The sequence below is a fragment of the Schistocerca cancellata genome, chromosome 2, assembly GCF_023864275.1.
Source record: "Schistocerca cancellata isolate TAMUIC-IGC-003103 chromosome 2, iqSchCanc2.1, whole genome shotgun sequence".
NCBI lineage: Eukaryota > Metazoa > Arthropoda > Insecta > Orthoptera > Acrididae > Schistocerca > Schistocerca cancellata.
In genome coordinates, this window is record NC_064627.1 from 542,446,173 (window position 1) to 542,470,093 (window position 23,921).

The 23,921-nt window shown below is 41.1% G+C and overlaps 1 protein-coding gene across 1 annotated transcript in view; it reads left to right on the forward strand.

The window, feature by feature from the left end:
* Window positions 1-23,611, forward strand: part of LOC126162108 (uncharacterized) — a 35,293-nt gene extending 11,682 nt beyond the window's left edge. The window contains exons 2-3 of the mRNA XM_049918383.1: window positions 5,534-5,692; window positions 22,989-23,611. Coding sequence (XP_049774340.1) covers window positions 5,534-5,692; window positions 22,989-23,192 — 363 coding nt within the window. The 3' untranslated portion in view covers window positions 23,193-23,611. The remainder of the gene's footprint in view (window positions 1-5,533; window positions 5,693-22,988) is intronic.
* The last annotated feature ends 310 nt before the right edge of the window (window positions 23,612-23,921 follow it).

Below are 23,921 nucleotides of genomic sequence, written 5' to 3' on the forward strand. Positions count from 1 at the left end.
ACATTACGCGACACGCCTTCGAAATATCGCAGAACTTCTTTTACGCTTCACGTGACGAGATGGCCCCTCAACGTGAAATGGCAGGAAGTGACGTCATAAAAATCGTAGAGCGCTACGTCGACGTCAGTTAACTCGTCCCGTGTGCCAACGGTTTAAGAACGCACAGCCTTACTCCTCTACGAGCCATATTATGTAGCAATTACAATCTGTAATTCCAGAAGTAACTCGTCATCTGGTCCTCAATGCCTATACTTAATTAACTAAAAACAACCAAATTCTAACAACTTCCTTACACCTACTCACTGCACTGCTATAATGAGACTACTATTCACGTACCCCATTCCGTGTTAACATATCCCGTCCATTGGAAGCCTCGTACATGAAATTGTTTACTATATGTGACAACGGTAATAGGCCAATCGATTCGCCTCGTATTCACTAAGTGCACAACCTAACATTACAGACTACGTCATTTTGGCTCAACACCTCCCCCTTTCTGAGAAAACTACCCCTGAAGTTTAGGATGCACAGTCGACTGAGAGTTGATAGTATAGGTAGATTATTGAAAACTGCATTTCTCATCGACATATATGGGTCTGCAAACGCATATTTTCCAAGAAGTTGATGAAAACATTTTTTTTGAGCCTGTGTCTGATTACCAGTTGCATTCTGCAGTTTCTTTCCTTGTATTTTTTTCCGCTTCGAAACGTGGAAGGAAAAGAGGGTTAACGTAAGTAAACCCACAAGCAATAATAACAACGCAGGCAAGCAAATTTCTCAAATGACTAGGATTAGCAACGAATTAAAATATTAAGCCTCGACGTATGAAGCATTTGTCTAACGACTGGAACTCACGATATCCAGTGTTGTTGGCGCCATATGATAGGTTCGTTTATTTAGATAAAAGTGTATGTTCGTTTGTTTTGATAAAAGCGTTTGGGGCCTGAAGATGGCAAAATGAATGGCCGAAACTGGTTGCTTTCAGAATAAAATATCTTAAAATATACGGCTGTTGGTGAAGTTTATTGACATTGAAAAAAAAAATCATTCATGTCATCAGTTAACCTAATGAACGGGAATCGCGTATGCGATATGTCTTTGGATCATGTAAAAATTTTTTTCTGTGTGTCATTGTATTTTAAAAGAGGTGGGGACCGAAAACTAGCCCAGCATTTTCTTCGAAGGACGTGGAAAACCGCCTAAAAAACACTGTGAGGCTGAAACCGGTGCGCAGGACCAACGGTCGTTAAACCGCCGCGCTGATTCGAACCGGGACCGGCTCACCTCGCTGTCTCACATGCAAACATATTGCGCGTTCAGCTATACAAGCGCGTCGCACTACAAGCGCAAGTATTTGTGGTGATTTTTGCTATACAGCAGACGCGATTATAATGAAAAGTGCGGTATTTCTTGTTCAATCAGCAGAAGTTGTAGGGTGAGGACCGAAGACTGTAACTGATAATGGAACGTAGCTGTACGTTAGAAATGCCTGGCTCGTGTCTGCAACAAGAAAGCATACATGGTAGTGAAGCCTAACTCATCGTAGGGGAAAATTACGAACTTGGTACTTTAACAGTATTTGCTGTAATAATTTTAGTACTGTTATAAAAGAAAAATGGAAAATTTACACGGGTGTGCTGAAAAGTTACGTTCCAGAATTTTTATGTGAAAACTCTTATAGCTTTTTAAATGTAAGCAAACAATATTAACATTCCACATCTTTATTTTTCATGGCTACATGTTTCGAGCCCTCTGCCGCTACAGGGCTGTGAGTTGTAGCGTGTATCATGGCGATGTGTAATGTAGGTGAGTGAGAAACAGCGTGCTGTAATCAAGTTTCGAACGCAAAGAGTTCGTCCACACGTGGAGTACCCCCTCCTTCAGTAAGGCAGTGTCAGACCACATCCAAGCGCTGCGACATCTGCAACAATACTACACCTTGGGTTCAGTCATCCATCCTCCTCCTTACAGTCTCGACTTGGCCCTATCCGATTTTCATCTACAAGGGCTTCACTTTGATAGTGACAAAGAAGTGCAAGCAGAGGTGGGGTTGTGGCCGCGTCAACAAAGTCAAACTTCCTACAGTGACGGTATCAACAACCTGCTGTTTCGTTGGAAGAAATGCGTTCATACCCAGAATGACTATGTTCAGAAATAAATATGTAGACATCAAGAATAAAGATGTAGAATATAAATAAGGTATTATTTTATTCATAGCTGTAATCTTAAGCAACTGATAACAACATTCATATCATTACTAAAGAGGCCTTTGATTCCAGTAATTCTCTCAACCCTCCCAAAGACCCTGCTAGATTACTAAGCATCAGTCCTAAAACACCACCCTTATGGTCACAAATTAAGATTCATAAACAATTGGCCTGTTTGTCTAGTCGTTAATGGAATTGTTAGCCCTGGATGCTTCGTGTCCAAGAAATTACTGGTTCTTTTCGAGAAATACTATACATACACAACATCATTCTCTGTGAAGAAAAGAGATTATTAACCTAAAAAATTTCCCTTTTGCTACTAGCCATATATTCGCACCTTTTGATATTAAAATCTCTGCACTAACATCCGTATAGATAAAACTATATTATTACTGAAGACAATTTCACTAAGTAAAAGAAACTAAATTCAAATGAAATTAAAGAATTTAATGATTTTTGAGAATCGTTCAAAGTACAACTACTTCAGTTTCGATGGGCAGCTATATCAAAAAGGGGACAGCCTTTCTATGGGGAACTGCCCTGCTGGATTTCAAGCTGACATCTCCATTAACGTCTCTGAAAAGCATTTTTTAAATTCCAACAACACTTTAGCAAATAACATTTATTTCTACAGATGATATGTCGATAATACCATTATTATATTAACGAGAGGTGTGGAGTACGTGAAACTGCTTAGTGAGTCATCGACTGCTAAAATTAAATTTACATATGAAACAGAAAATCAACATAATGAACTTCTGGACCTGAGACTATGTTTAGTACATAATAAAATTAACCTTGACTTTTACAGGAAACCGAACACAACAGAGAATTTCATACATGGCTAATATTGTTACCCCTTTAAGCACAAATTGGCGTTTTTTCACGCTATAATCGATCGTATTATTGAGGTGCCCCTTATTCGTTCCAACATTGCTACAGAAGTTAGTAATTTTATGCGTGTAGCGATCAAAAACGGAAATCAAGCAAGACTCATGTAAATATTTTATAAAAATAAAACCAGAAAATTAAAACGACCTTACTGTTAAAAAATATGCTACAATACCATTTCTAGGTTACATTTCATATAGTATAGCTAATTTGTTCACAAAAATATGACATCACCGTGTTCTTTAGCAACAATAATGGCGACAAGTTGCTCTCTATAAATAATGAGAAATCTCCAACTGTCAAATTTCTCAAACCTGGGGTATATAAAATACATATGTCCGAGTATTTATGTATGTTTCATTATTAGTTATTCATACTACAATTTCAACTATCTGAACAATAGAAAATAATCTTTCACATTATCATTATCACTACTTCTGCTGCACAGCAAAAATCACCATAAATAATTCTGGTTGTGATGTGATCTGGCGTGTTGGACAAGAGGACTACATATTCCTTTGCCGAGCTAGAAATGTCCAGTCCAAAATAATGAAGTTGCTTCTATTCATGAGAGGAAGCAGGAGAGGGAGGGGGGGCATATGGCAGGAAACCGCGCCTTCCTTCCTGTTTCAGCCCTGCCTTTTTCATGGCGCACGTCTTTCGAAACGTCGGTTGTTGTTGGCAAACACATCACACACCTGTGAAATACAGAACCGTCATAGATGATCTAAATGTATTTGCAAGACCATTATCTGAGTGTGAAGGGCAACAATGCTCCCTGGAGTTGTTGGTTGTTAACCTTCGGGAAATGTCTTTACTATGTGGCAATACGGCATTGGTAACAATCACATCACTCAGGTTTATTAGAATGTGATGTACGCCTCCAATACCAAGCGGTCGGTTTTTAACATCCGGGTTACAATCCGCTACTATTAATAGTTTTCCCTAGGTGGGAAGACTGGAACGGAGTTCGCAAGTGTTTGACCTTGTAGCCCGTGGACGAAATTATCTTATTTTTTTGGAATAGTTTACGATTTTTAAAAGTGGAGTAAATCACGTTGCTGAGAGACACTGCACTACGTGTTCTCGCATGGCTGTGAAGATTAATGGCCTAATCCCTCCTGTAGTAATACTGTGATCCCATCCGCGCCGAACTCGACATTCGCGCCAAGGTGTGTCAGGTTATCTTTACTAATTCCCTAGATGTTTGATTGTCTAATTTCTTGAAAATGTATGATTCTTTAAAAAATATATTACAATGAGCTTAGAGCATTCTGAGACACAGGAATGTTTGTACACAAATGATTGAAGACAGTCGCAGAAGGGATCGACGAATAATTAACTTACATTTTATAAATGACTGCATTCTGAGAGACGGTTTGCACGAAAGCTATCTCTGAATGCGCGTATTTTCCTGCAGCAGTAAGTACCGGGTGACTGTAATTAAAGTGTAAGGAAGATACTGACGGAGGTCCAATGTGCTGTAATTATCATATGGCAGCGATACTTGATAGATATGCTGATGCATTAATGTAGAATCTATTTACGCGGAAAAAATTTGTTCTAATTTGGGCCACCGGGTGCAAATCTTGGGCTGTACAGCATCTCGTCGGCGTCTTCGGTGCTCATATTGAACAAAATGTGTAAAAGGGCGATTAATAATAAAATCAACATTATGCCTTTCTCACTTGCCTGATCTTTTCTGCCCAAGTCCAGTTCCTAAGCAATTACATATGGAAACTTTAAAAATGAACACCAACAGTCTCGGCCACAAAAAACCTGTATTTTTTGGTAACCGGTTTCGGTCAGTTTCTGATCATATTCAGGTCTCACATATGATAATCTAAAGATGGTAAAAAACTGATCGAAACCGGTTACCGTGAAATAAAGTTTTTTGCGGTCGACACTGTTTGTGTTCATTACTGAAGTATTTTTTGCCAGACCGTTGTTCTCCAAGAGAAATTCTCTCAAAAATTACATATGGAAACATTTCTGTACGCCTTTCTTGCATTCAAGCCGTCAGATATGCACCTGGTGGCCAAAAACTGGAACTCGTTTTCTTCCAGCGTAAATCGGTTCCACATTAATGCACTGGAATATCTACCAAAATTCGCTGTCATACGGCAGTTATGGCCCACAGTGGAGCTCTGGGAGTAGCTGCACTTTAATTATAACCGCCCAGTATACTGCCTTTCGCTTTATTACAAATCATTATAATCTGTCATTGTTTATAGTTCATGCTGACGTAACATGTGATTGAATAAGACGTAGTGTAGTTGCTATACTCAACTGCAAAGCTGAAAGATAGGCATCCCTCGCTGTTCTGAAGATGATAACGGCCTACTGTTTCACGAGGATTTTCTGACACTCTTGGAAGGTACCGCTATATTTGTTTTTAGTATCGATAAACAGGTTTCGTGTGTTGCATGTTGCAGGCGCTGGCGTGCGCGTGCATTGGCACATTCACCGAAACTCAGCTACACACGGTGCTGGACGTGTACATACTGGAGATCACCACCTACAGCGGCTACGTCATCATCATGAGCGGCTTCCTCATCGGCTACATGACCGGCGAGCGCATACCTCCCAAGATGGTGAGTCCTCATGCGGGGAGGTCAACGCAACGGGGGCGCCTTGATATTTCAAAAATTGTTCATTACACACGCGGCAAGGCTTACTGTAACTGATAAGTAAGCTAAGTTACTAGTATTTTACCGTACGTTCAGGACCCTTTCTGTCGGACAGCTTCAGTCACCTTAGTCTGCGGTCACAGTGGCACGTACATCGACAGATTCCGCCTCCGATTGACATCGGCCGAAGACGGCCAATCTTCTAAATTAGTACACCAGTACGTGCCTTTATTTATATATACGTTACGAGTGGTACTGTAGCTCTGTTCCTGTCAAAGATATACTTTGGTTTTCTCGAAGGCATCGATACATGTCTCTGCTGTCAAGGTATCGTCACAGTCTATCGTCGTGACTCCGGCAGCCATTCTAGCAGACGAATTAAAGTAGCAGCTCGCTATATATTCGGGTGATTCATTCACGGCAAATATGTCTTTTCTTTCTTTGGAAGTGACAACCTGTCCACTTCATACTCGTTATTTACACAGCGGTATGCGTTACGGAAAGTACTTACAAGGAGAAGCTGTCCCGCTGTTAAAAATAAATGTGCTAGCTGTGTGACGTATGTTCTAATTTGTGCGAAAAATTACAGTTCACTGCCATAAAAGTAAACTTCTTGCTTTGTTGTTTAAAGTAACTGAAACAACGAGGGAAAACACCAGCAGAAATATGCCAGTGCCAACACCAGAATATATATTCGTCTGCATACATACTTTACTTGAAGATGTTCTTGTTTGACAATAAGTTTCCTAAAATAGCTTGGAAATTTTCTTTTATACTTATCGGCGGCTGATCGTGAGATGAAGTCGCCTTTTAATTCTTTCTCCGTTGCGTCAGTCTTGTCTATGTTTTTTTTTATTTGAATGGTAGTTTGTTTATACCGGATGATCAACATATTTTGAATATTCACTCAAATTTCCGTCTCCCATGCTTAATTTGTAAATTATTGAGAGTGACAAGTCTCCAAAGCTCACAGAAACGTGAATCTGATTAATAAAATCTTTACCGATGCCAGGGCGCGAATCTTAGCTTTCCTATTCCAATACCACCTCTTTCCCCCAAACCGGAGAGTTTACACACTACACCAGAGTGATGATATGCAACTTACTATTTTGTCCTCTGCCATCCGTCTCTTGAAAACTTCGAACGCCAATAACTCATTATCAGACATTTCATATCAATAAATTGTATCTTATGCGAGAGATCCTCAATATGATAGTGTTTTGAAACAACATTAATTTGTAAACCGTAAGTTAAAATGTGGTTATAATATGAAACACATCAAATAAGAGCTTGATTGTTCAAATGGCTCTGAGCACTATGGGACTTAACATCTGGGGTCATCAGTCCCCGAGAACTTAGAACTACTTAAACCTAACTAACCTAAGGAAATCACACACGTCCATGCCCGAGGCAGGATTCGAACCTGCGACCGTAGCGGTCGCGCGGGTCCAGACTGACGCGCCTAGACCAGCTCGGCCACACCGGCCGGCGTCAAATAAGAGCTTGACGAAATCACATACGGTCTCCTCCAGGTGCTTCAGCTAGACTACATCTTTGAAAGGAGTGCAGCCACAGTACCGTGTAATGTATATGAAAATAAAGACATGTGTACACCAGCACGTGCCTGGTCACAACGCAGCCGATGTCATCACCCGCTCGTATAGACTTCGAACGACGGTCGGTGAAATTCAAATCTGTTGTCTTCGATCAAATCGGCTAACGTTCCTACACGCAAAACATGGACTGTGAGACATTTTCAATTTGTTACATGAAATGAAGAGTTTGTGAGATCCTGAGGATGGGAGATGGAATAACAGCGACTTATCTCGGAACCTATGATCTGAAATCGCTGCTTTATTGGAAACCACAAGTTTCGAACAGCTTAAAAATTTAATAATAATTTATTGAATGTTAGCTTATATTACATTGTGCATGTTTTGTGGCTGTTTAGCCATTTCAGCCACTTGTCTGTATTTAAAACGAAGCATGCCAGGCAGGCAAAGCTAGTATCGGAAATTTTGGGCCTAGATTGTTGTTATTGTTGGTGTTGTGGTCTTCAGTCCTGTGACTGGTTTGATGCAGCTCTCCATGCTACTCTATCCTGTGCAAGCTTCTTCATCTCCCAGTACCTACTGCAGCCCACATCCTTCTTAATCTGCTTAGTATATTCATCTCTTGGTCTCCCTCTACGATTTTTACCCTCCGCACTGCCCTCCAGTACTAAATTTGTGATCCCTTGATGCCTAGAACATGACCTACCAACCGATCCCTTCCTCTAGTCAAGTTGTGCCACAAACTCCTCTTCTCCCCAATTCTATTCAATACCTCCTCATTAGTTATGTGATCTACCCATCTAATCTTCAGCATTCTTCTGTAGCACCACATTTCGAAAGCTTCTATTCTCTTCTTGTCTCACTCCCTTTCCAACCACTGCTTCCCTTTCATGCCCCTCGACTCTTGTAACTGCCATCTGCTTTCTGTACAAATTGTAAATAGCTTTTCGCTCCCTGTATTTTACCCCTGCCACCTTCAGAATTTGAAAGAGATTATAATCTCATAATTTTTTGTGATCAAGTGAGAAAGCCCCCCCATGAACCATGGACCTTGCCGTTGGTGGGGAGGCTTGCGTGCCTCAGCGATACAGATGGCCGTACCGTAGGTGCAACCACAACGGAGGGGTATCTGTTGAGAAGCCAGACAAACATGTGGTTCCTGAAGAGGGGCAGCAGCCTTTTCAGTAGTTGCAGGGGCAACAGTCTGGATGAGTGACTGATCTGGCCTTGTAACATTAACCAAAACGGCCTTGCTGTGCTGGTACTGCGAACGGCTGAAAGCAAGGGGAAACTACAGCCGGTATTTTTCCCGAGGACATGCAGCTCTACTGTACGATTAAATGATGATGGCGTCCTCTTGGGTAAAATATTCCGGAGGTAAAATAGTCCCCCATTCGGATCTCCGGGCGGGGACTACTCAGGAGGACGTCGTTATCAGGAGAAAGAAAACTGGCGTTCTACGGATCGGAGCGTGGAATGTCAGATCCCTTAATCGGGCAGGTAGGTTAGAAAATTTAAAAAGGGAAATGGATAGGTTAAAGTTAGATATTGTGGGAATTAGTGAAGTTCGGTGGCAGGAGGAACAAGACTTTTGGTCAGGTGATTACAGGGTTATAAATACAAAATCAAATAGGGGTAATGCAGGAGTAAGTTTAATAATGAATAAAAAAAAAGGAGTGCGTGTTAGCTACTACAAACAGCATAGTGAACGCATTATTGTGGCCAAGATAGACACAAAGGCCATGCCTACTACAGTAGTACAAGTTTATATGCCAACTACCTCTGCAGATGATGAAGAAATAGATGAAATGTATGACGAGATAAAAGAAATTATTCAGGTAGTGAAGGGAGACGAAAATTTAATAGTCATGGGTGACTGGAATTCGTCAGTAGGAAAAGGGAGAGAAGGAAACATAGTAGGTGAATATGGATTGGGGGGAAGGAATGAAAGAGGAAGCCGACTTGTAGAATTTTGCACAGAGCATAACTTAATCATAGCCAACACTTGGTTCAAGAATCATAAAACAAGGTTGTATACCTGGAAGAATCCTGGAGATACTAAAAGGTATCAGATAGATTATATAATGGTAAGACAGAGATTTAGGAACCAGGTTTTAAATTGTAAGACATTTCCTGGGGCAGATGTGGATTCTGACCACAATCTATTGGTTATGAACTGCAGATTGAAACTGAAGAAACTGCAAAAAGGTGGGAATTTAAGGAGATGGGACCTGGATAAACTGAAAGAACCAGAGGTTGTAGAGAGTTTCAGGGAGAGCATAAGGGAACAATTGACAGGAATGGGGGAAAGAAATACAGTAGAAGAAGAACGGGTAGCTCTGAGGGATGAAGTAGTGAAGGCAGCAGAGGATCAAATACGTAAAAAGACGAGGGCTAATAGAAATCCTTGGGTAACAGAAGAAATATTGAATTTACTTGATGAAAGGAGAAAATATAAAAATGCAGTAAATGAAGCAGGCAAAAAGGAATACAAACGTCTCAAAAATGATATCGACAGGAAGTGCAAAATGGCTAAGCAGGGATGGCTAGAGGACAAATGTAAGGATGTAGAGGCTTGTCTCACTAGGGGTAAGATAGATACTGCCTACAGGAAAATTAAAGAGACCTTTGGAGAGAAGAGAACCACTTGTATGAATATCAAGAGCTCAGATGGAATCCCAGTTCTAAGCAAAGAAGGGAAGGCAGAAAGGTGGAAGGAGTATATAGAGGGTTTATACAAGGGCGATGTACTTGAGGACAATATTATGGAAATGGAAGAGGATGTAGATAAAGACGAAATGGGAGATAAGATACTGCGTGAAGAGTTTGACAGAGCACTGAAAGACCTGAGTCGAAACAAGGCCCCGGGAGTAGACAACATTCCATTTGAACTACTGATGGCCTCGGGAGAGCCAGTCACGACAAAACTCTACCATCTGGTGAGCACGATGTATGAGACAGGCGAAATACCCTCAGACTTCAAGAAGAATATAATAATTCCAATCCCAAAGAAAGCAGGTGTTGACAGATGTGAAAATTACCGAACTATCAGTTTAATAAGTCACAGCTGCAAAATACTAACGCGAATTCTTTACAGACGAATGGAAAAACTGGTAGAAGCCGACCTCGGGGAAGATCAGTTTGGATTCCGTAGAAATGTTGGAACACGTGAGGCAATACTGACCTTACGACTTATCTTAGAAGAAAGATTAAGAAAAGACAAACCTACGTTTCTAGCATTTGTAGACTTAGAGAAAGCTTTTGACAATGTTAACTGGAATACTCTCTTTCAAATTCTGAAGGTGGCAGGGGTAAAATACAGGGAGCGAAAGGCTATTTACAGTTTGTACAGAAACCAGATGGCAATTATAAGAGTCGAGGGGCATGAAAGGGAAGCAGTGGTTGGGAAAGGAGTAAGACAGGGTTGTAGCCTCTCCCCGATGTTATTCAATCTGTATATTGAGCAAGCAGTAAAGGAAACAAAAGAAAAATTCGGAGTAGGTATTAAAATTCATGGAGAAGAAGTAAGAACTTTTGAGGTTCGCCGATGACATTGTAATTCTGTCAGAGACAGCAAAGGACTTGGAAGAGCAGTTGAACGGAATGGACAGTGTCTTGAAAGGAGGATATAAGATGAACATCAACAAAAGCAAAACGAGGATAATGGAATGTAGTCAAATTAAGTCGGGTGATGCTGAGGGAATTAGATTAGGAAATGAGACACTTAAAGTAGTAAAGGAGTTTTGCTATTTAGGGAGTAAAATAACCGATGATGGTCGAAGTAGAGAGGATATAAAATGTAGACTGGCAATGGCAAGGAAAGCGTTTCTCAAGAAGAGGAGTTTGTTAACATCGAGTATAGATTTAAGTGTCAGGAAGTCGTTTCTGAAAGTATTTGTATTGAGTGTAGCCATGTATGGAAGTGAAACATGGACGATAACTAGTTTGGACAAGAAGAGAATAGAAGCTTTCGAAATGTGGTGCTACAGAAGAATGCTGAAGATAAGGTGGGTAGATCACGTAACTAATGAGGAGGTATTGAATAGGATTGGGGAGAAGAGAAGTTTGTGGCACAACTTGACTAGAAGAAGGGATCGGTTGGTAGGACATGTTTTGAGGCATCAAGGGATCACAAATTTAGCATTGGAGGGCAGTGTGGAGGGTAAAAATCGTAGAGGGAGACCAAGAGATGAATACACTAAGCAGATTTGGTTTGCAAATTTGGTGTGTGTGTTTGTTTTTCCACTTTTCAGTGCTTTGTGTGTTCAGAAAATCTTATTCTAAAATTTATATTTGTCTCTCGCACATTTCCTAAATTACAGCCAATGAAAGTTAAATTACATATGTCTGGCCGGCCGAGGTGGCCGAGCGGTTCTAGGCGCCGCAGTCCATGGCCATGGAGAGTGTGATGTGCTTAGGTTAGTTAGGTTTAAGTAGTTCTAAGTTCTAGGGGACTGATGACCTTAGAAGTTAAGTCCCATAGTGCTCAGAGCCATTTTTGAACATATGTCTGTTTTGGTGAGTTTATCTGAAACTGCAGAAAGTTTGTAATCTTGCTTTCCCTTGTCACCACGAATCACCTTTTGTTTGTTTGTCTGGTTATTCCAACACCTGAAGAATGAGTATACAGTACTCGCCACGTTCTTTTCGAGGCAGATATAGGTTTGGGTAGATTCGTAACCTCTAATTCCTCCTTAAAAACTGACGAAGATGATCGAACGCACTGCGACCAAGCTGTCGGCCGATGTTATCGGGCGACCTCTGAAGACTCTGACATTGGGACAGCGTAGAACAGCGTCGATGTGTAAGAATTCTAAGGAAGTATTTCTGGTCCCAGAGTGGTTTATCACTCGCAATCAAGCAACAGAAACTGCCACCAACTGTGGTAGCCAGTATCACAACGGAAATGGCCTTGTAACCGCGAAGTTTTTCATTTGCCGTTATCATGAACAGTCTGATAACGAGAAAGCCGTGATCACTTATCAGTATGCCCTGCGGAATTGAATAATACTGCTTTCTCATGGCTCCGGCGATTTTGCTTAAAAGAGGAAGAAATATTGATTTAAGAACTAGATGCATTAATATTTCACTAGCTTAAAAGCTACTGCGATAATACTGGGACAAGGTGAAATTTTGTCAGCCTGGTGCAACAGTAGTTTTGATATTAATGGAATTTCACTTTTGTTAAGTTGGTACATGCAGCACAATAACTTAAGTCAAATTTCAACTTGATTTGCGGAATATTTTTCTTTGTGCGACTTTTAAATATATCGTTTTGTGTATGTCACACGCAAATCGTTGAAATACAAAATCTCACCGCCATAAAAATTATTTTATTTGGCCAGTTTAGACCCAACGCAATGTTTCCCAGTATTGAGATACGCCTGCAGTGAGACTGCTCCTTTATTTTTAACAGTTAAGTGATGGGCAGCAGAATAACGAAGACAACGTATGCGCAATTTTCCTAGGGTCGCCACGCGGGATTAGCCGAGTGGTCTATGGCGCTGCAGTCATGGACTGTGCGGCTGATGCCGGCGGAGGTTCGAGTCCTCCCTCGGGCATGTGTGTGTGTGTGTGTGTGTGTGTGTGTGTGTGTGTGTGTGTGTGTGTGTGTGTGTGTGTGTGTTTGTCCTTAGGATAATTTAGGTTAAGTAGTGTGTAAGCTTAGGGACTGATGACCTTAGCAGGTAAGTCCCATAAGATTTCACACACATTTGAACATTTTTTTCCTAGGGTTGAGTTGCTGTGTAGGAATAGTGGATCTAACAAACCCTAAACGCAAGAAACAAAATTGCAGTATGTTGAAACTGATAGTCCTCACCATCAATCTATTTCATCTTCCGGGATGCACAAAGCATACTTATAATAAGCAGATCACGTGGCAAAGGGTACAACAGTAACTTACGAGTACTGCGCTAATTATTTGGAGCAACTGGATGAAAAAATAGTGATAAGAGACGAGAATTGCAAAAGGAAAAGGCTCTTGTTTTATCATGACAACACAGCTGCTCATCAAAAGCGAGTCAGTAGTTGGAAAACAGTGCCATGTGAAATACGAGCTGCTGGAAAATTGACATCACTCGCCATATTTGGCGTCAACTGACTTCCACCTCTTATAATACACTAAAAAAATGTAGCCAGAAAATGTTTTGAGATCAATGGAATTCGGTGTGGGGCGGCGGTAGGGAGAGTGGACTGCTGTAGCCTATTGTTCACTGAGGGCTATGGCGGGGACGAAGCCTCTCCGTCGTTTTTAGGTTCCCGGTTCAACACACACACACACACACACACACACACACACTACTCACGTTAAATTAGATTTACGTTCTGCATTAGGAGAACTATGGCGTCAACGCACCTGTCCAAAAAAAGTAGAGAAGCCACTCGTTCAGTGCCGAATGGGAATTACCTTACTTTTCGTATTGTTTAGAGGCCAAGCAAAGGGCTTGATATGCCATCGCACTGTTATAAGCTACAAAAACATCTACTGGAACGTCATTACACATCATCCACAAAGACGATACAATGCAGATTTTTTCCCTGACGAAGATTGAACGCTGGCTGAACTGAAGCGAATAAAACTGAATTAAGCGTAAGGAGAGTGGGGATAAAATCTTTTATTTCTGACATCACAAATTATTTGAATTCGTCAAGTGTCTTAATGCAAAGGTAGAATCATTTGATAACAGATGTGGCGGACAAGACTGATGCCACAAACAAAAATTAATCCTGTGGAAAACTCATCTTGAGGTTCAAACATGAATCATTTTCCATAACTCAAGGCAGTCATTTGTGGACCAGACATGACTGAACAAGATTCAGGAATTGGAACATCTCATGATGAGTTCTCAAAGAAACTGCAAGACATTGCACGATTGAAGGTGGATTTCGATTTATTTGTCAGACCACTTTCGCTTTTCCCTACTAATGTTATTTCAACTGGCTCTAAGCACTATGGGACTTAACATCGGAGGTGGTTCCGGACTGAAGCGCCTAGAACCGCTCGGCCAGCACGACCGGCCTCCTCGTTAGTTCTGACACGGTGTGATAGGTGTACGGTGGAGTACCCAGCTTAACAACCACTTTGTCCAAGCCGGGAATTTACAAGACTCTTATAAAATGTTACCCGAAGAGCAACATCCTCGATTGCACAAACAAGCCACTACAGTTATTTCAATGTTTGGTTCAACTATGGGCGTGAACGTTTTTTCTTCTCTTATGAAATTGACGAAGCCCCGCTTATAACGTTCGAGTTTAACAGTCGTAATCTGCGTAACTCCATGGGTTCGTCTGTATCAAGAACCACAGTTCCAGAATTATCGTTGTTGTTGCTGTGGTCTTCAGTCCTGAGACTGGTTCGATGCAGCTCTCCATGCTACTCTATCCTGTGCAAGCTCCTTCATCTCCCAGTACCTAAAGCAACCTACATCCTTCTGAATCTGCTTAGTGTATTCATCTCTTGGTCTCCCCCTACGATTTTTACCCTCCACGCTGCCCTCCAATACTAAATTGGTGATCCCTTGATGCCTCAGAACATGTCCTACCAACCGATCCCTTCTTCTAGTCAAGTTGTACCACAAACTCTTCTCCCCAATCCTGTTCAATACCTCCTCATTAGTTACGTGATCTACCCACCTAATCTTCAACATTCTTCTGTAGCACCACATTTCGAAAGCTTCTATTCTCTTCTTGTCCGAACTATTTACCGTCCATGTTTCACTTCCATACATGGCTACACTCCATACAAATACTTCCAGAAACGACTTCCTGACACTTAAATCTATACTCGATGTTAACAAATTTCTCTTCTTCAGAAACGCTTTCCTTGCCATCCTCTCTACTTCGACCATCATCAGTTTTTTTGCTCCCCAAATAGCAAAACTCCTTTACTACTTTAAGTGTCTCATTTCCTAATCTAATCCCCTCAGCATCACCCGACATAATTCGAATACATTCCATTATCCTCGTTTTGATTTTGTTGATGTTCATCTTATATCCTCCTTTCAGGACACTGTCCATTCCATTCAACTGCTCTTCCAAGTCGTTTGCTGTCTCTGACAGGATTACTATGTCATCGGCGAACCTCAAAGTTTTTATTTCTTCTCCATGGATTTTAATACCTACTCCAAATTTTTCTTTTGTTTCCTTTACTGCTTGCTCAATAGACAGATTGAATAACATCGGGGAGAGGCTACAATCCTGTCTCACTCCCTTCCCAACCACTGCTTCCCTTTCATGTCCCTCGACTCTTATAACTGCCATCTGGTTTCTGCACAAATTGTAAATAGCCTTTCGCTCCCTGTATTTTACCCCTGCCACCTTCAGTATTTGAAAGAGAGTATTCCAATCAACATTGTCAAAAGCTTTCTCTAAGTCTACAAATGCTAGAAATGTAGGTTTGCCTTTCCTTAATCTAGCTTCTCGCCGAGGTCGGCTTCTACCAGTTTTTCCATTCGTCTGTAAAGAATTCGCGTTAGTATTTTGCAGCAGTGACTTATTAAACTGATGGTTCGGTAATTTTCACATCTGTCAGCACCTTGCTTTCTTTGGGATCGGAATTATTATATTCTTCTTGAAGTCTGAGGGTATTTCGCCTGTCTCATACATCTTGCTCACTAGATGGTAGAGTTTTATCAGGACTGGTTCTCCCAAGGCCGTTAGTAGTTCCAATGGAATGTTGTCTACTCCCGGGGCCTTGTTTCGACTCAGGTCTTTCAGTGCTCTGTCAAACTCTTCACGCAGTATCGTATCTCCCATCTCATCTCCATCTACATCCACTTCCATTTCCATAATATTGTCCTCAAGTACATCGCCCCTGTATAGGCCCTCTATATACTCCTTCTACATTTCTGCTTTCCCTTCTTTGCTTAGAACTGGGTTTCCATCAAAGCTCTTGATATTCATGCACGTGGTTCTCCTTGCTCCAAAGGTCTCTTTAATTTTCCTGTAGGTAGTATCCATCTTACCCCTAGTGAGATAAGCCTCTACATCCTTACATTTGTCCTCTAACCATGCCTGCTTAGCCATTTTGCACTTCCTTTCGATCTAATTTTTGAGACGTTTGTATTTCTTTTTGCCTGCTTCTTTTACTGCATTTTTGTATTTTCTCCTTTCATCAATTAAATTCAGTATCTCTTCTGTTACCCAAGGATTTCTACTAGCCCTCGTCTTTTTACCTACTTGATCCTCTGCTGCCTTCACTATTTCATCCCTCAAAGCTACCCATTCTTCTTCTACTGTATTTCTTTCCCCCATTCCTGTCAATTGGTTCCTTATGGTCTCCCTGAAACTCTGTACAACCTCTGGTTTAGTCAGTTTATCCAGGTCCCATCTCCTTAACTTCCCACCTTTTTGCAAATTCTTCAGTTTTAATCTACAGTTCAGAATTATCACATATTCTAAAATCGAAATTTACAATAATTTTGAAAACATCACAACGCGCCGTTAAATGTCTGTATGTAATGCTTCTTGTAGTTCTGCTCACCATGTTAGCGCTATTAATGTATTTATTTATCGAATAACAAAAGTAACAGCTTTGGCAGAAAGAAAAAAGTTGAAAATAGACACAGCTGGCAAAAACTTGCTTATTATGTTGCAATATGCTTGCTTATTATGTTGCAATATTCGTCTCTTAGAAGTAGCTGCACTGTGTTGCAAACACGTCTTCTTAAGCAGCCCACGTGTGTAGGCTTCAACACACAGCTGTCCTACTCACAGCTGCCCAGAATAGCACAGTGGTAAGGGTAGCCGGAGCGCTCAGCAAGACCCGACTGCTCTCGAGGTGTGGGAACGCGCTCCGGGAGTTCAAATGTTGGCCAGGCCTGGTCTAATGGATAGTAGTTGAGTTAGTGTGAAGTCTGATTCTCTTCTTAGCTCATCAGCTGCCACTACACTTTCATTACATCACACTACAATCCTTTTCACAGCAGTAATCAATACAGACAGTTGGTCAAGCTTTTCAATAGATTTTTTTCCTACCCGCAAAACATGATATACGACTTCTTTTCAAACGCTGATTCTACTCGTTTAACCATAACTGCTCCTGAATCACTAACCACTACCCATATTTCCTACTATTGAAACCCCACCCCCTTCATTACAAGTCTGTAATCACATGTTCAAAACTTTATCTGTCACTCTGTTTATTCTTACATATCAAGAGTAGCCGTTTCCCTTTTATTGCTTTCAAAATAATGAACGGTAATGCCCAGAACACTTCTACGTTCTGTTGTATACGTCAAAATATCTGTCAAGAGTGTTTAATTGTCCACGTCCTGAATTTTATTTTAGAAATAGTTCCAAGTAACTCCAAACTTGTTTTCAAGCATCCTCTTGCAAGTATGTCTTGACGGCACTTTGCAGGATCGTACAATGACTTTCAGCAAACCTAAAAAGCCTTCATTTTCAACAATTTGAAAAGGTTGTTCACCCTAACAATTCATGTACAAAATTGCTTTACACAAGTGTACAACTTTCGTCCCAGCTTGTGATGCATATTCTGAGACATACCAAAAACTTGAATTTCATACTGATTGAAGAGAACTTTTAGGCAATGAATCTGAAGTACTGAAAGGCATCAGTTAATCCGTCTCCCATATAATTTTGGTGGTTTTGCGTTATCAATTTCGGCAGAGTTTCTTTTCGTCCGCCTGCATTTGCTAGTATTTTTCATCATCATATTTTCCATGCCAGGGACGAAAATCGCGCTGGGAACCTGAATTTCTGTGTCTTTATTCTCACCTTAACATTGGATTACTAAATCCTAGTAAAATTTACGATTGTAGTTCGTATCTCTTGGCTGTTCCCGCCAATCTGTACACATGAGCGCCACGTGCTCTTGAGTACCTTCATGGGGAAACATTGTTGTTAACAATGACTGAACTATTTATTGCCAGGCTCCAGTGGTTTGCTGACACCGGTGCTCTCGTCATAAATACTACGAATTAGAGAGGGGCAAACTGAAACACGTAACTGTTTCGAAACAAATGAAACAGTACAATGTAATGTTTCGATACGCTGTTTCGAAACATTGAAACAATTTGTGTTTTATAATTTAATAAACCCACACATTTTATCATCTTGAATGTCTACTGTATAAGTATGTCCATATAAACACAAATGAGGCGCGAGAGCGCTAATCATATCGCAGAAAGTATGAAACTATCACTAAGGCGTTTTGACAGTTCCGTATTTCATGCAGCAAATGTCCTGCTTTCGTGTCGTGTCACTTCCATACTTTGCAATTGGCTGAGGACAGCCATAGCTGAAGACAGAAGAACCATCACGAACGGAACTGGAGGTGGGAGCAAACTGCAGAAACAACGGATATGCTACTGGGATTCCCACATTCCGTTAGTATGGGTAATATACCCATCCTGCTAATTTCCATGCACACAAAGGGAATCATTGTGGATAATAGGCACAGTGACTATAGACTCACAAATAATGCCAAATAATTCGAATAAATAACAAAATATAACAGAAAAAAATTTTGTCTTTCAAGGTGTTTCGAACCACTATTATATATGCACCATGCTTCCCATCCCTTCCTGTTCACCATTACACTATCAGTGATATGTCAAACAGATTGCTTGCAATTATACCTACATCAAATTTGTATATATGTCTAATAACTGTCACTCTACGCCTTTTTTTTGTTCTAAATGTTGTAGGCTTACTTGCGTTTCTTAATATGATTACTGTACATGAACAGAGATGCGTATGTTATAAAAAAAGTGTAATTTAACTAAATGATTTTCACATATTTATTATTTTGAATGTGAATAGTATGCGTTGTTTTATTGTTTGGTTAGTGTTTATAAAGCAGATGTTACGTCATTTCGGAATAGGACAGTCAGCTAGAAACGAAGCCTTATTTTCGGATATCTTAAGCTTCATGCTATTGGTTGTCAAAAAGATTTCGACACTCTTGAAAGTGTTTCATGAAGTGGTGTGTTGTGTTTCAGTACCCGAATCTCGTCCGACACAGAGTGGAATGAAACATCACTGTTTCGATACAATTAGTCCGTTCCAAGCACAGGTGGACTGAAACAGCCTTATTTTGAAACAAGGATACAGTTTCTGTGTCTGGCTCGAGATCGAATCTGGTCCGGTTACCCGAGACAGGGGCGGAATGAAACACTACTGTTTCGAAACAGTGAACCACAGCCGTTCCGAAACACTGAAACAGTTCCACGTATCGATACACTATATCGAAACATAGAAACAGTGGCCAAGTCTACTACGAATGTCTCCTAATGGTGTGCCTGTTTTCTAATAGTCGGCATATTTGTTTTATCCATTAGAATTTATCTTAGTGTGACATCTTTGGTGAAATATCAAGCAGTCACAAAGAAGCGAGTTAGTTTGTATCACATCGGCCCTCTGCAGTGTTAATCTCGTGTTTTGCTACTGAAATCAGCACAATACGGATGGTGCTGACCTTGATTTAGACACTAACATAATGCATGATTTGCTTGAAGAAGCTGATAAAACTATAGGCAATGGATAATTTAGTGAAGAAGAAGATAACGTTTGAGTGTACAGATGACAGTGACGCAGAGCCAGACTCTGAAACAGCAATGACGTAAAACCAGGATGAAGAAGCAAATTTGGGTGACGACGGGTGGCCGAGCTAGGTCGTGATCAGATTGCTATAATAGTGTCTAAAGCAGAAAAGAATCTGTCGCTTTGTGTGCAAAATACTTTCGGAGTTATAATAATTTGTAAATAGTGCACAACATAAATTATGACTTTTTTCCGATAACATTCTACGCAATGAAATAAACGCAGAATATTTTGTACTTATTTTGTAACTAACATACCACTGGAGATGAAAATAATAATAATAATAACTAGTGCATGACTTATAAATTGTCTGTTCTAAATTCAAATGGCTCTGAGCACTATGGGACTTAACATCTGAGGTCATCAGTCCCCTAGAACTTAGAACTACTTAAACCTAACTAACCCAATGGCATCACACACATCCACGCCCGAGGCAGCATTCGAACCTGCGACCGTAGCAGTCGCGCCGTTCTGGACTGAAGTGTCGAGAACCGTACGGCCACCGCAGCCGGCTTGTGAGCTCCTTCGTATAAAAGTTGGAATAGTCAGATTTACGGTGCCTTAGTGGCAGTGTAACATTTTCCCTCCTTAAAGCTCTAGGGCTAATTACAACTGACAGCCAGAACAACATTTGCGTTTTACCACTTGTCCCAAACATGGATGCTTGTTCACTTGGAATGAATGTGATCGTAATAACAAATGTACACAACTCGGCAAACTCAGGTTGAGGCTCTTGGTTTAGCTTTGCGGTAGCATCCTGGGAAGGTGGCTGAATATTATTTTCGAAGCCTTTTCCGGTGGCGTCAAGTTGGCGCGACTTTGTGCCACCAGAAGCGGCCGCGCGTCTCCAGGCGTGACGCCACGTGGTTGGTCGCTCTGTATCCTAGTGCTGCTGCGACGCCAAGCAGTTTGGGGTTGGTCAATGTATCCCCATCAAGTTTTGTCGCTCTATCCATGCAGAGGTGAGGGAGTATAAGTTTTAAAGAGAATTTGTTGGGGTGTGGAGAAGAGCAGTCGCAGCAAGTAATCGCTGCTCCGTGACCTAGTTAGCAGTTATTTTTGAATGGGAATTAGACCGATTTCGAGTTACGTCTCTCCGTAACGATGCGTATTGTAGGCCCTCTGCTGTTCCGTATCTACGTACATGATTTACGAGACAAACTGACAAGGGAACATCCCCATCGCACCCCCCCTCAGATTTAGTTATAAGTTGGCACAATGGATAGGCCTTGAAAAACTGAACACAGATCAATCGAGAAAACAGGAAGAAGTTGTGTGGAACTATGAAAAAATAAGCAAAATATACAAACTGGGTCGTCCATGCGTACGATAGGCAATATAAAGAGCAATGTCAGGCGAGGAGCGCCGTGGTCCCGTGGTTAGCGTGAACAGTGCCCTTAATATTTAGATAAGATGGTGTAAAAATTGGCAACTGACCGTAAGTAATGGAAAACTGTGAGGTAACCCACATGATGCTACAACGAATCGGTTAAAGTTCGGTTATACGACAAATCAGTCACATCTAAAGGCCGTAAATTCAACTAAATACCCAGGAATTACAATAACGAACATCTGAAACTGGAAAGGATGCACAGAAAATGTTGTAGGGAAGGTGAACCAAAGACTGCATTTTACTGGCAGAACACTTAGAAGATGCAACATAATTACTAAAGAGATTGCCTAAACTATGCTTGTCCATCCTGATTTGGAGTGTTGCCAGTGTTGGATCTTTACCAGATACGACTGAACGGAGTACATCGAGAAAGTTCAAAGAAGAACAGCAGTTACTACCGAGAAATCGGGGAGAGAGTGTCACGAACATGATACAGGATTTGGGGTGGAAATCATTTAAAGTAAAGGCGTTTTTCGTTGCGGCGGGATCTTCTCATGAAATTTCTATCACCAACTTTCTCCCTCGAATGTGAAAATATTTTGTTGACGCCGTGCTACATAGGAAGAAGCGATTATCATAATAAAATATGGAAAATCAAAGCTCGCACGGAAGATATAGGTGTTCCTCTTTTCCGGGCGTTTTTCGAGAGTAGAATAAGAGAGGATTATTGTGAAGATGGTTCGATGAAACGTCTGTCAGGCACTTAAGAGTGGTTTGCAAATAGACGTAGATGAATCCATCGTCAGCTGCAGTGCGGATTTCTCCTGAGTGAATTTTTCAAAGCCGTTTCCACAGTTCAGATGAAACCGAACTCCGTGTTTGATACGTTACGAGACATTTCAGGCAAACTATGCGCAGTTGATTAACATGAATCTTTTCGCTGTGAGTCACGGACTGGCTTTGGTGATTCAGTTACGAGGGGGGATCAAATATAAACGGGATTTTTGTTCCTGAACCTCAACAGTCGGTAGGACTGGCCCCGTGCTTCTGCTATGCTTAGAGGACCGTTAGAAGTGAGGAGAGCGTGCTGTTAGGATGACTGTTCTGTACAATCTCTAAACTAACACATACTCGTTGCCGTCCAAACTTCTAACTGAACGTAACTAATACCAAGTCTCAATAGCAAGCTAGCCCACTCGGTAGGAGAAGCGATGTTTCCAGGCCGTCTGCTCTTGACAAAAATTTGGTGCAATCGAGACGGCCCCGTAGTGCCAACTTACGAGAGCGTGCACCTACGTTGTGGCATCGTCACTATTGATGCCACACTGTATTGACGCCGAGATCCATGATAGACCTGGCAAGCCTGCACTTTCAACAATCATATTAGATGCAGATGACGGCACGAACAGAAAATAATGCGCATTCGCTGTTAAATGTCATGTTAATGGATAACGGGCATGTTTCGGTTGATGGGTGTAAACAACATGTATACAGCATGTGTACAAATATTATAACCTCACTGAACAAACGATGGGTTTATGAAGCGCCACCTCTTGCGGATATGCGGAAACTTTTTTTTTTTAATAAACGAAATTCCTTCTTCGTTGTTCTGTGGAATCTTCGTCTCGCTTCTGGTAAACTTTACGAATTACAGTTTTTTTTCACTTTTTTCGTTTTGAGATTCGCTGGCGCTTCACCTGTATTACCATTACTGTTTGTGACTTGTTTGATAGTACATTTTTTTTTGTCAGCACTGTGTGTTGACTACTGAGCTTGTGCGGTTGTAAGCGGCTGCTGTGTGCCTCAGGACCTGCTGCTAACGGCCGTGGGCGGCGTGCTGTTCGTGGTTTCGGGCAGCCTACGCATCCACGGCACCACCTTCAAGCCTGACTACTACAGGCCCGAGAGCCTGTCCAACACCTGCGGTGCCCTCGCCATCGTCAACGGCTTCTTCTTCGCCGCAGACGCGCTCGCTTGGTTCCGCGATGTCAACGAGTATAGCCCGCACTGAGCGCGCGCTCGTGCACACACACACACACACACACACACACACACACACACACACACACACACACACACTCCTTCCCTTCCTCCCCCCCCCCTCCTCCCCAGTCCTTCTTACTAGTAACTATGTTACAAACTTCGATCTATGTTGTTGCAAATATACAATAAAGAAATGACAATCTCTTGTAATGCACCGCAAAGTTACTTTCTCTTTATTTACTCACCAATATTCCATACAAAATTTTACAACTAGTGCACAAGCTGATTCTCAAGAAACTATTCTAATTTGTACTTCAACATTCAAAACCCAGAGATAAAGAAGAACATAGCGCTATTTTATGTAATTTTGTCAAATAAAAACATGGTTAGAGATCGTGGTTGTTTTATGAAATAAATTGTTGATGGTGTATAGAAACCAGCCACAAATTGGTTTTATGTTACTTTATTTAGAAAGTACCGTTATCGGTTTCATTTCAGCATCAGGCGGTTTTTTCATGCATTCATCAAAAAAATTATACATTATTTTCGCGTAGGTTGCCGTGCAATGTCCATCTGTCGTTTTCTTGCAATGAAGTGCATTCACATTTCTTGTAATGAAGTACATTCTCAAGGATGTTTGTATTTTCACAATCACGAACGTTACACTGCATTGTAAACCACTTTCGTTCGGTTACAAAACGAATTTTCAATGTGCACCACATGTTTTGATTTACAACATACAAAAACAAATACACAG